Source organism: Pristiophorus japonicus, chromosome 11 (genome assembly GCF_044704955.1).
Source record: "Pristiophorus japonicus isolate sPriJap1 chromosome 11, sPriJap1.hap1, whole genome shotgun sequence".
NCBI lineage: Eukaryota > Metazoa > Chordata > Chondrichthyes > Pristiophoridae > Pristiophorus > Pristiophorus japonicus.
This window is the reverse complement of record NC_091987.1, coordinates 66,564,314-66,578,151: the sequence shown is the minus strand read 5'-3', so window position 1 is coordinate 66,578,151 and position 13,838 is coordinate 66,564,314. Positions and strand designations below refer to the sequence as shown.

At 41.9% G+C, this 13,838-nt stretch overlaps 1 protein-coding gene across 1 annotated transcript; it reads left to right on the top strand.

Annotated features, from left to right (window-relative positions):
* Positions 1-1,683: 1,683 nt before the first annotated feature.
* Positions 1,684-2,043, top strand: nhlh2 (nescient helix loop helix 2). Its single transcript, XM_070892944.1, has one exon. It carries the CDS (start codon positions 1,684-1,686, stop codon positions 2,041-2,043), a length of 360 nt encoding a protein of 119 aa, XP_070749045.1.
* The last annotated feature ends 11,795 nt before the right edge of the window (positions 2,044-13,838 follow it).

Sequence of the window (13,838 nt, the reverse complement as noted above, 5' to 3'; positions counted from 1 at the left end):
CACAAAAATGCATTCGGGTTGCTATTCGCAAGAAGAGGAAATGTAAACTTAATTACAACGTGTGAAGAAATACAAAAGCGAACTTCTTAAAACAATGATTAACTTTACTAGAAATAATTTGTTGCTGTAATCTGATTATCGCTGTAGTTTAATTTGTAAGTATTTATTTGTTCTGGCGGGTTGCCTGTATTCCCGTCCGTTCAATTAGTTATTTATTTTCCGATGTCCCTACCTCAGCTCTAACTGCCCATACTATGTGCGTTCGGAGATGTGTTGGAAGAATGTTTCTATTTCAGATTAATGTCTGTATTTTGCGTATTCAGACTGTTTATTAATATGCTCTCGTTGTCGGTTTAGTTTATGTGGATCTTGTGCTTTTTCACGAGTTTCGCTTCATACACTTGCCCTGTGGGCTCTGCTGAAGCCTATCTCTTTTGTGTCTGGCTGTGTGGATATTTTAGTTCATATATTCATTCTCCCTCTTTGAGCGCATTATATGTATAACATATTTGTATTAATTCATATCGAACAACAATTCAATCCTCGCGTAGTTTATGTGCAGTCTGTGTCTGCCGGCGTTAATATTTTAGTCGATTACCTTTTTTTTCTCCTTCTGGCCCAGTTTACTTTAGTCTTGATGCACATTGTGTGTGTGTGTGTGTGTGTGTGTCTGGGTGTGAGGATGTCCCTGCAGTCTGCTTTTCCGGGTGACAGATGGTGACTGAGTCTGTCTCTCCTTTCACCCCGGCTCGGTTCCAAATGAAATAATAATAAATTAATATTCTACACGGGCAAACATCGATTACTGCTGGTCACATCTCAGGAATACTGCGAACAAAGCCTTTGTCTTAATCTCGTAGAAGGTTTTCTAATAAACTCATTTAATACCCATTACAAATACAACATCCTGCAGGCCTTGAGTAATAACCATACAGGCAGGAATCAATAGCCCTGGAAATATAAACAGCTGTAAACTAAGATTAGATTGATACAGCTATAGATACATATAACTAGCCAGATATAGATGGATGTAGATAGATAGATAGATAGATAGATAGATTTAAAGAAACAAAATATAGCCTGGATTGGTATTACATATAAAGTCAGAATGTTAGTGAATACAAAGACAATATATTAAATAAAACAAACTGATAATAAGTACAAGAGATAGATTTTTATAAAGGCAAAATAAAGCCTGAAATTGTATTACATAAATACAAGAGAGTAATGGAGATAGTATTACATTCAGATATTGAGTTGATAAACAGACTAAGTAATTTAAATCTGATAGTATTATTGGAAACGCGAACATTTACTTGTATGCTTCTGTGGGCCTGTTTTCGTTTGTTTCAGTTTATAAAGTAAACATTTGAATTGCTGTGCTGGATTGTTATTAGGGTAACTTTTTCCTCTGTATGTAGCATCTTTCGTGTGATGTCCAGAGAGCTCGGACTGATTTGTAATTCAGTGTATTTCTATTTTACTGGATTGCTATAAGCTGATTGCTCGACTTTGAGCATTATTCGTTTCAGCTTTAGTTACTTCGTTGTTGTTGCTATTGGATTTTATTTCTCCTTCTGCTTTGGAGATACTCTGATAAAATATCAAGCCTTTTTCTCTCCCCTTCTCAGCATCTTCAGGTCCCCGTGTGTCCCGTTGCAGTTCGGATCGTGTTTCCCCAGGATGTTGAACTCCGATCAGACTGACCTAGACCTGAACCCCAGCTCTTCGGAGAGTGAGTCGGGGCTGTCTGATGCCCGGGGAGGCTGCGTGCGGGACAAGCCAGACGAGGCCGAAGGCAAGCGGGGAGTCCAGCAGACACTGAGCCGGGAAGAGAAGCGCCGCCGGCGGCGAGCCACTGCCAAGTACCGCACGGCTCACGCAACCCGGGAGCGCATCAGGGTGGAGGCCTTCAACGTTGCGTTCGCAGAACTTCGTAAACTGCTGCCAACTCTGCCTCCCGACAAAAAGCTCTCCAAAATCGAGATCCTCCGCCTGGCCATCTGTTACATTTCCTACCTGAACCACGTCCTGGATGTCTAGGCAGTGAGAGGGGGAGACTGAGAGAGAGAGGGAGAGAGAGAAACAGTGGTGATCAGAATGGGAAAAGTAAAGTTTGTGGATTTAAAACTGGAAATAAAAAAGAAATGTTTGAGGAGGTTGTCAAGTGCCACCGTTTCCAAAACAAATGGAACTTTAAAATCTGTTTGTGACCTTAAAGTGTGTTAGTGGGTGCGGTATATTTATATTTAATTTTATTTTTTATAAATGTGCGTATTGATAATTAGTATATTTCTATTTTATTTTTTATTTATTTTTTATATAAACGTGTGTCAATTGTTTTTTTTTGTGCCATCTGTTCTCAGTCGAGTGTTTACACTTTCTGTTGGAGAGTTGTAAGCTGTTATTTCTGTCTTTCTTTCTCGCCGTGCTAGGTTGTTGATTCGAAAGCAGTGATGTTTTTGCCTCCTGTATCGCACTTGTTTCTGAAGGTAGAGCTTTTCTGTTTGTCTTATTTCCACCCTACCCTCTCCCGTACTTAAATATTTGGTGCAATGAGTTTGTTGTTGTTTCTAGGAGAGTCGAGCACTCGCACTTCATGCTTTTATTTAATTTAAATGTTTTAAGGTCCGTGGCGGTTGCTGTTGTACAAAATGTTTATTTTTTTGGTAGAATGTGTCGCAGTTTTGAACACGGTAAACAAAAGGAGAAGAATTCCCAGATTGTGCAGCAACTCCCAGGAGTCTATTCCATGGATTCGTCTATCCTTTAAAACATATACGAAATAATCTGGGCCAATCTTCTCCAATCGAATTGAACCAAAAACTGAATTTCTATTAACTGCCCCCCCGGTCTCTGCTTAGCACCCCTGAAGTGCGCGGATTTTGTAAAAAACAAAAAAACAAAAAAAATGGACATATCGAACAGACATCCAAAGATTCTCGTCTTTTTCAGGGTTTCTAAATGTGTTTTTTGCCTAGTTCAGAATATTTTGTGGTTGAAACAACGAGCTGGTTTATATAAGGTAGTTTTCATATCTATTCCTGAATGGTGCCGTTTGGCAATAAAAAAATTAAAAGTGCAGTCTGTCTTTTTATTACCAAATCACCAAAATGTACACCTTGCCTTTTATTGACTAAGTAACATTAAGTGAAATATCTGTCAATAACCTACTTTGATATTTCACTAACACGACGCATTTACATTACAACCAATAGGATGAATGTATAATAACTGACACATTGCGAATGAAGGTTCAGATGGTGAAATAAGTATCAGTTTAATCTCGCTATAAACGGAACACAACATTTCAATGTTTTCAATCCCTGCGATATGTAAAGAGTGTGAATAACGCCTGTCATTATTGGGAGGGGGGGGGGATGTTTTTAAAATTTCGTCATATTTCCCCAGGGACAAAAGAGTGAGCGTGATTATATTGCCATGATGTACGAGAGAGAGAGAAGATTTGAGAGATGTGCCTGCTCAGCTTTCCAAAGTGTGCAATAATGACCCGTGGTGTTTTATTTTTTTAAACCTGGTTATGATTTTCTTTGTTTTTTCCTCTTTCTGCAAGAGCTCGCAAGAACAATGCCTCAAAAATGATAAGCTTTAGAACAAAATAATTTTGCATAACCATTATCCCGCGCTGTTGTTATGGGACCTGTAATCATAACTACTTCTCAATAAGCCAATGCGTACTTGGCAGTTTTGTTGTAAGGCTTTGGAGGAATAGAAGCCCAGTTTCAGGGGTAGAGTAAGCACAAATGGCCTGCCTTCTTTTAGTGGTTGGATAAGCGAACATGGCGAAGAGCTTTATTTGGATTATTAGGAGGAAAGCAGGGTTGTGTCTTTTCGAACACCCTGTGCTGTACTACAAACCGCAGGCTTGCCCATTATTCGCTCTATTACGGTAAATGTTGGACACTAACAGGAGCTTTGGGCATAAAAAGTAAAGCTTGAAGGCAGAAAAGACTATTCAATCTGTCAAGCCCATTCTTCCGCAGACCATCACAAACCTTTTTATCACTCAGCCAATCCAACCCTTCAATGAATGTGTCTGCAGCAGGACCTTCTTGGATATTTGCTCAGGAACTAATATTTCACATAACGCGTTGTCATCAGTATCTGCACCTTGCCTTATGATCTTCAACCTTATGCTTAGCTAAATATTCAACAACTTTAAATAAAAAAACTCTGGCTGGAATTTGTTATTTTCTAGGATGGCTGCAAAGAAAGAAAGAACATGCATAGGTCACAAAGCACATTACAGCCAATGAAGTACTTTTGAAGTGTTGTAAATGTTGGGAAACATGGAAGCTAATTTGCACACAAGAAGATCTCACAAACAATCATCATCATCATCATATCATCATAGGCAGTCCCTCGGAATCGAGAAAGACTCGCTTCCACTCTAAAAATGAGTTCTTAGGTGGCTGAACAGTCCAGTACGAGAACCACAATCCCTGTCACAGGTGGGACAGACAGTCGTTGAGAGAAAGGATGGGTGTGACTGGTTTGCCGCATGCTCCTTCCGCTGCCTGCGCTTGTTTTCTGCATGCTCTCCGCGATGAGACTCGAGGTGCTCAGCGCCCTCCCGGATGCACTTCCTCCACTTAGGATGGTCTTTGGCCAGGGACTGCCAGGTGTCAGTGGGCATGTTGCACTTTATCACAGAGGCTTTGAGGGTGTCCTTGAAACGTTTCCTCTGCCCACCTTTGGCTTGTTTGCCATGATCAGCTCTGCTGGGCAGGCCACATTGTTCGCATGCCTGACACAAGACTCCCAAAGCAAGTGCTCTACTCAGAACTCACAAACAATAATAATAAAATGGCAAGATAATCTGTTTTTAGCAAAGTCTGTTGAGGGATAAATATTGGCCAGGACACCGGGGAGAACTCCCCTGCTCTTCTTGGATTACTGCCATGGATCTTTTCTGTCCACCTTAAAGGACAGATAGGTTCTTGGTTTAAAATCTCAGCTGAATGACAGCACCTCAGTACTGCACTGGGGTGTCAGCTTGGAGTACATGTTCAAGTCTCTAGAGTGGGACTTGAACCCACAACCTCCTAACTCTGAGGCTAGAGTGCCACCCACTGAGCCAGTGAAAGAAGCGGATAGCAATGAAACTCAGTTAGTTTAAATATGTAAAGTTAGGTTTTCATTCGTTTGACCAAGAGGAACACCATCAATTGATCAACAAATAAAACCTAAATATGTTTTGATATCAAAAGGGTTCCAGTATCAAGGGAGTGCTTTCATATTGAAAATGCTGCATCAATTTTTAAACTATTTTACAACCATTTAAGCAGCTTATTATTTGAGTAAGTAAAGTATTGCTGAATAATAAATACAATTTGTAGTGTTATGCACTACCAGGTTATGTGGTCTATCTCCCAGTACTCCCATATTTCAGGGCCCCTCAATTCTCCTATAATCCAGAAACACCCACCCCATTATTACCACACCTAGAAACCCACCCAATGCTTGCAGACCCTGAATTCGCCAAATGATCTCAAACCCTTGGGCCTCCCACACATTGCTACTAGATGCTGAGTGCACCTGCTCAGCTCTCCCACACCCTAGGAACTTCTCTAATGCTTTCAGACTTGAGGGCTCCTCACTTCTGACAGGTGTCAGCTGTGGCTCAGTGGGTAGCACTGAGTTAGCAGGTAGCGGGTTCAGGTTCCACTCAAGAGACTTGAGCACAAAAATCTAGGTTGACTTTCCAGTGCCCTGCTGAGGGAGTGCTGCATTGTTGGAGGATGCCATCTTTCGGATGAGACGATAAACGAAGGCCCTGCCTGCTCTTTCAGGTGGACAGAAAATATCCCATTACACTATTTCAAAGAAGTGCAGGAGAGTTATCCCCAGTGTCCTGGCCAATACTTAACTCTCAACAACATCACTAAAACAGATTATCTGGTTATTATCACATTGCTGTTTGTGGGATTTTGCTGTGTGCAAATTAGCTGCCATGTTTCCTACATTACAAGAGTGACTACATTTCAAAAGTACTTTGTTGACTTTGCGCTTAAGGACATTTTGAGGTCATGAAAGGCATTATATAAATGCAATTTTTTCTTCTACAAAATCATACCACTTCTTTCAAACACCAGCAGCATCTCCCAGTTCTGTCACACCACAGCAACCTTCAATTCTGCCACACTCTAGGTTCCTCATCTCAGTTCTTCCTAGCTCCAGTACTGCTACCCTAATTTTACCAAGTCCATTCCCACCCCCAAAGCTGCCTATGCTCAGGACCACACATCACCCACCCCCACCCCCCCAAACCATGCATGTTGCCAATCCCCATTGCTCTTCTCATCCCAGTGCTGCAATAATCTGATACCTACCTTCATCTCTGAACATCTTCTCTACAATCTTTCTGCTTATCTTTTGGCTTTCAAAAAGGTAAGAAATAAAAAAGACAAGTTCATAAGTAAACCAATATGCAATAATAACCAAGGCCACCAATTTATACTTTTCATAAAAAACTGGAGAAAATTGCATAATTTTACCCCCCAAACACTGGTAAAACTCCCAGAATACCACATAATAGAAATGGAATTTGATTTATTCAATCACACTAAATCAGTAACAATACATTCTGCATTGTCAATAACATCACGGCCTAGAAATTCAATCGCGACTGAAAACCGAGCGTGCAGAGCTCAAGGTGCGAGCAGCACTCCCCTGTTCACGTGAGTTCAGGGACACCATGAACTCCATGCAGACAGCTCATTATCATGGGTCAGGCATACAGCCAGCTGCTTATTGGCGGGAAGGTCGAAAAAAGTTCAATGACCTCACCAGAATTATCATGGTAAGAATCTTACCTCAATTATTTTCTCCTCACACCTGCACCTCTGCAGCTTCACTACTCACAATACTCACCTCCCCCACTTCCCTTCACTCTCCTACAATCACTTTATCACACTTCACTCCGCCACCTTCTTCTCACAATTACCAAATAACTACTCTCACCATCATTGTGACCCTCACTTCTCGACATCTCATCATCCGAACAATATACAAACTATTTGACCAATACAGGCACATTTTCAAAACAACAAGCCTAGACCCCTTATTTAGATATTATAATAAGCATTTTAAATGCTTCCAGCACACAGTATGGACTCCTACAAGGAAGTCCAATCCAAAATACCTGCCAGCGCAACTCTGGTGCAGAATGAGCACACACACACCACACTCCATAATGGATCCTTGTGGCTATAATATGGATGCAGCATGGTTGAATTTCTAAGCCTATATCCTCAATTCACCTTGAATAATGCCACCCGTGAGCCACTATAAAATATAAAAAAATTATATATAAATTGGGATTCATTTTCATGAGTTATAATCTTTGGGAGAGAAAGGCTAAAGCAAAAGGATAATCCTGTGAGAAAAATACAATTACATTATAGCTCTGTAAATAAATATCATCACCTTCTCAAGGGCTAGAAAGAGACAGAATATCCAACCTGAGCTGGTTCTTACCCCACATTCACATAGACAAATTTCCAGCAAGTTTGACCAGATATTAATCAGAGTTCTTTTCCCTTTCCTAGGCTGCTGATACTGAAGCTAGTTGTAGTGCACTGCCACCCTGGATGAGATGAACTGATGCAACACGCATAAGGGATCAAAACTGAGCCATCCTTTATCTTGTGGGTTGCCACACAACACAATGCATTTATTCACTGAAGCATGGGGATGGATGCAGCCATAAATTTTAATGTCAGCGTTACAGACACAATATTTTCTCTCTATATAATTGTATTGTTAAAATTCTTGTACATAGTGTACATCCATAGAGCATTACATCTCAAGGAGTCACACTCGAAGCATCATACCTCAAATATGTACATCATGCTTTTTTATGTCATGTTTTTCTGATTGGTTTAATTAATCACCAGCTATTAAGTTGATTCACTCAAATATAACCAGGTAGGAATCAGTAACCCCTACAAAAAACGACTAACCAATTCATTCAATTTTTCTGAGGTTTTTGAGTGGCCATATTGCTTACTTATCCAAATATGTGTATGTAAAATAATATTTTTAGCATAACAAACTCATAAAACTTAAGAGAAAAGAAAATACTGCAGATGCTGGAAATCTGAAATAAAAACAGAAAATGCTGGAAATATTCAGCAGGTCAGGCAGCATCTGTGGAGAGAAAAACAGAGTTACTGCAAGGTCATCAACCCAAAATGTTAACTCTGTTTCTCTCTCCAAAAAGCCTGACGTGCTGAGTATTTCCAGCATTTTCTGTATTTATTTCAGAAAAACATAAGTAATTTACTATTTTTTTAAAAATTGGCATCTTGTGTGGGAATTCATTTGATGAGGTTTGACCTAAAAGCCTGCTCTCTTTTATGGACCTGGGACTTAAGTTTTGCCCATTTCCTGGAGCTTGCTTTCATCTTGATGCATGCAAGATTATTAAGACCTTCGTGTATGGGTGACCTCAATATCTAATGCTTATTGCTAGCCCTCCAGTAGGCCATTTGATCTCATATAATTATAGAGAGAAAGACATATCACTATCTATACAATACTGTGCTGTATCACAACGGTGAAAACAAATATGAATAATTCTACCTAATTTTAATGTGCAGCTCCACCTTTCATTATCGTGACTAGTGGACAAATTTGGTGATGTGATTGAATGTAATGGGTATCAATCGATTGCATAGTAAATGTGTTGGAGAAGGTTTGTAGAGTGAGGTGTCAGGTAATAGCAGCCCTCAACAAAATTACTGAGCTGAAGTGAATGTTATTGCAGTTCAGAGTGAATGGAGGAATTAATAGGACATAAAACTGGGGGCCAGAGAACAAGAGCATCAATAGGCTTCAGTAGTAGCAACGATAATCAATATCGAGCTGCATTTAAATAGATTTAAATATATACTTACTGTAACGAGCTTGATAACCGGAGCAGATATTTGAGACATCTCTGTCTCCAGCTCATTTACAGTCGCCCTCCTGGCTGTGTTTCAGAACTGCTTCTCAGCTTCACTTTGAACCTGCTCTAAAGCTTGACTCCCATTACTGCTCTCATGTTAACAGATTGCCAAGTGCTACCTCTCGCTGTGCTCCCTTCCCTACTAAGTTCTAGCTCCAGTTGTTTTCTCTGTTTCCCCCACTCTATGCCAACTCTCTGTAACTCTGGGCTTATTTTATCAGATTTTTGGTAGTGTTAAATAACGCTTAATAACGCTGGGTCTATGATCCGATAACAACAACAACAACTTGTATTTATACAGCGCCTTTAACGTAGTAAAATGTCCCAAGGCACTTCGCAGGAGTATTATAAGATGAAAAATTTGACATCAAGCCACAAGAGGAGAAATTAGGGCAGATGACCAAAGCCTTGTCAAAAAGGTATGTTTTAAAGAGTGTCTTAAAGGAGGAAATAGAGGTAGAGAGGCGGAGAAGCTTAGGACCTAGGCAACAGCAGGCACGGCCACCAATGGATGAGCGATTATAATCCGAGATGCTCAAGAGGAGCGCAGATATCTCGGGGGGTTGTGAGGTTGGAGGAGATTGCAGAGATAGGGAGAGGCGAGGGCATGGAGGGATTTGAAAACAAGGATAAGAATTTTCAAATCGAGGCATTGCTTAACTGGGAGAAACTTAAATTGTTAAAGGGGATGGTAGCATAATGATTAGGCTACTGGACTAATAATCCAGAGACCTGAACTAATGATTCAGAGTCATGTGTTCAAATCCTGCCATGGCAGCTGGGGAATTTAAATTCAATTAATTTAATAAAGCTAGTATCAGTAATGGTGACCATCAGATTGTCATAAAAACCCATTTGGTTCACTACTGTCCTTTCAGGAAGGAAATCTGCCATCTCTACCTAGTCTGACCTATATGTGACTCCAAACCCACAGCAATGTGATGTGTATTTGGACTTCCAGAAGGCATTTGACAAGGTGCCACTAAAATGTTACTGCACAAGATAAAAGTTCGCAGGGTTGGGGGTAATATATTAGCATGGATAGAGGATTGGTTAACGGACAGAAAGTAGAGAGTCGGGATAAATGGTTCATTCTCTGGTTGGCAACTAGTGGGGTGCTGCAGGGATCAGTGTTGGGTCTCCAACTATTTACAATCTATATTAACGACTTGGAAGAAGGGAATGAGTGTAAAGTAGCCAAGTTTGCTGACGATACAAAGATGGGAGGAAAAGCAATGTGTGAGGAGAACACAAAAAATCTGCAAAAGGATATAGACAGGCTAAGTGAGTGGGCAAAAATTTGGCAGATGGAGTATAATGTTGGAAAGTGTGAGGTCATGCACTTTGGCAGAAAAAAATCAAAGAGCAAGTTATTATTTAAATAAGAGAAAGATTGCAAAGTGCTGCAGTACAGCGGGACCTGGGGGTACTTGTGCATGAAACACAAAAGGATAGTATACAGGTACAGCAAGTGATCAGGAAGGCCAATGGAATCTTGGCATTTATTGCAAAGGGAATGGAGTATAAAAGCAGGGAAGTCTTGCTACAGCTATACAGGGTATTGGTGAGGCCACACCTGGAATACTGCGTGCAGTTTTGGTTTCCATATTTAGGAAAGGATATAATTTGGAGGCAGTTCGAAGAAGTTTCACTAGGTTGATTCCAGAGATGAGGGGGTTGACTTATGAGGAAAGTTTGAGTAGGTTGGGCCTCTACTCATTGGAATTCAGAAGAATGCGAGGTGATTTTATCGAAACGTATAGGATTATGAGGGGGCTTGACAAGGTGGATGCAGAGAGGATGGTTCCACTGATGGGGGAGACTAGAACTAGAGGGCATGATCTTAGAATAAAGGGCTGCCCATTTAAAACAGAGATGAGGAGAAATTTCTTCTCTCAGAAGGTTGTGACTCTGTGGAATTCGCTGCCTCAGAGAGCTGTGGAAGTTGGGACATTGAATTAATTTAAGACAGAAATAGACACTTTCGTAAATGATAAGGAGATAATGGTTTATGGGGAGCGGGCAGGGAAGTGGAGCTGAGTCCATGATCAGATCAGCCATGATTTTATTGAATGGTGGAGCAGGCTCGAGGGGCCATATGGCCTACTTCTGTTCCTATTTCTTATGTTTTTATGTTCTTATGACTCTCAACTGCTCTCTGAAATGGCCTAGCAAGCCATGCAGTTGCTACAGAAAACAACAATAAGAATAAAACCGGACGGACTGGACCGACTGCGGACACGATGATGGTACACACAGCCCAGTTGAGACTGCAAAATTCTCCTAACTAACATCAGGGGACTTGTGCCAAGTTTGGGAGAGCTGTCACACAGACTAGTCAAGCAATATAGTTATACTAACAGCAAATGTCCCAGAATTCTTCCATTGGCAGGACAGACCCACCAGAAATAGACAGTTGGAAGAGAGTGCCCCTGGGATCCTTAACATTGACTCCTGACCCCATGAAGTCCCATGGCTGCATGAGCAAGGAAACCTCCTGCTGATTACCTCCTACCGCCCTCCCTCAGCTGATGAATCAGTTGAACACCACTTGGATGAAGCACTGAGGGTAGCAAGGGCACAGAATGTACTCTGAGTGGGGGACTTCAATGTCCATCACCAAGAGTGGCTCAGTAGCACCACTACTGACCGAGACCTGAAGGACATAGCTACCAGACTAGGCATGTGGCAGGTGATGAGAGAACCAACATGAGGGGAAAAACCTACTTGACCTTGTCTTCACCAAACTACCTGTCACAGATGTATCTGTACATGACAGCATTGGTAGCTCCAACTCACCACATGCAGCAAGACCTGGACGACATTCAGGCTTGGGCTGAAGAGTGACAAATAATATTCGCGCCAGGCAATGACTATCCCCAACAAGCGAGAGTCTAACCACCGCCCCATGACATTCAACAGTATTACCATCACCGAATCCCCCACCATCAACATCCTGGGGGTCACCATTGACCAGAAACTTAACTGGAGCAGCCACATAAATACTGTGACTACAAGAGCAAGTCAGAGGCTGGGTATTCTGTGTCGAGTGTCTCAGCTCCTGACTCCCCAAAGCCTTGCCACCATCTACAAGGCACAAGTCAGGAGTGTGATGGAATAGGCTCCACTTGCCTGTGTGAGTGCAGCTCCAACAATACTCAAGAAGCTCAACACCATCTAGGAAAAAGCAGCCTGCTTGAGCGGTACCCCTTCCACCACCTCAAACATTCACTCCCTCCACCAACAGCGCAATGTGGCTGCAGTGTGTACCATCTACAAAATGCACTGCAGCAACTCGCCAAGGTTTCTTTGACAGCACCTCCCAAACCCGTGACCTTAACCACCTAGAATGACAAGGGCAGCAGGCACATGGGAACACCATCACCTGCAAGTTCCTCTTCAAGTTACACACTATCCTGACTTGCAATTATATTGCCATTCCTTCATCTTCGCTGGTCATAATCCTGAAACTCCCTCCCTAACAGCACTGTGGCAGTTCCTTCAGCACAACGACTGCAGCAGTTCAAGAAGGCGGCTCACCACCACATTCTCAAGGGCAATTAGAGAATGGGCAATAAGTGCTGTCCTTGCTTGTGACGCCCACATCTCAGGAACAAATTTTTAAAAAGAATGTAAGTCAGCCAGCACAGGGATGATGGGTGAGCGGGACTTGGTGTGAGTTAGGACACAGGCAGCTGAGTTTTGTAAGACCTCAAGTTTACAGAGGGTAGAATGTGGGAGGCCAGCCAGGAGTGCATTAGAATAGTCAAGTCTAGAGGTAACAAAGGCATTGATGAGGGTCTCAGCAGCACATGAGCTCAGGCAGGGGCGGAGATGAGTGATGTTACGGAGATGGACATAGGCAGTTTTAGTTATGTTGCGGATGTTTAGGTGGAAGCTCATTTCAGGGTCAAATTTGATACCAAGGTTGCCAGCAGTGTGGTTCTGCCTCGGAAAGATATTAGGGAGCGGGATGGAGTCAGTGGCGAGGGAATGGAGTTTGTGGCGGGGATTGAAAAAAATGGTTTCAGTTTTCCCAATATTTAATTGGAGAAAATTTCTACTCATCCAATACTGGATGTCAGATAAGCAGTCTGACAATTTAGAGACAGTGGAGGGGTCAAGAGAAGTGGTAGTGAGGTAGAGCTGGGCGTCATCAGTGTACTGACGCTGTTTTCAGATGATGTTATCATAGAATCATAGAAATTTACAGCATGGAAGGAGGCCATTTCGGCCCATCGTGTCCGCGCTGGCCGACCAAGTTATCCAGCCTAATCCCACTTTCCAGCTCTTGGTCCACAGCCCTGTAGGTAATGCCATTTTAAGTGCACATCCAAGTATTTTTTAAATGTGGTGAAGGTTTCTGCCTCTATAATCCTTTCAGGCAGTGAGTTCCAGAATGCCACTACCCGCTGGGTGAAGACATTTCCCATCATCTCTCCTCTAAACTTCCCCCAATTACTTTAAATCTATGTCTCATGGTTGTTGACCCCTCTGCCAAGGGAAACAGCTCCTTTCTATCCACTCTATCCAGGCCCTTCATAATTTTATACACCTCAATCAGGTCTCCCCTTATCCATCTCTGTTCCCAAGAAAACAGACCCAGCATTTCCAATCTTTCCTCATAGCCAAAATTCTCCAGTCCAGGCAAAATTCTTGTAAATCTTTTCTGCACCCTTTCCAGTGCAATCACATCTTTCCTGTAATATGATGACCAGAACTGCACACAGTACTCCAGCTACAGCCTAACCAGTGTTTTATACAGTTCAAGCTTAACTGCCTTGCTCTTGTATTCCATGCCTCGACTGATAAAGGCAAGTATTCTATATGCCTTCTTAACCACCTTATCTACCTGGCCTGCTACCTT

Coding starts and splice junctions, on each gene's coding strand:
- nhlh2 (XM_070892944.1), top strand. CDS start 1,684: ATGTTGAACTCCGATCAGACTGACCTAGACCTGAACCCCAGCTCTTCG.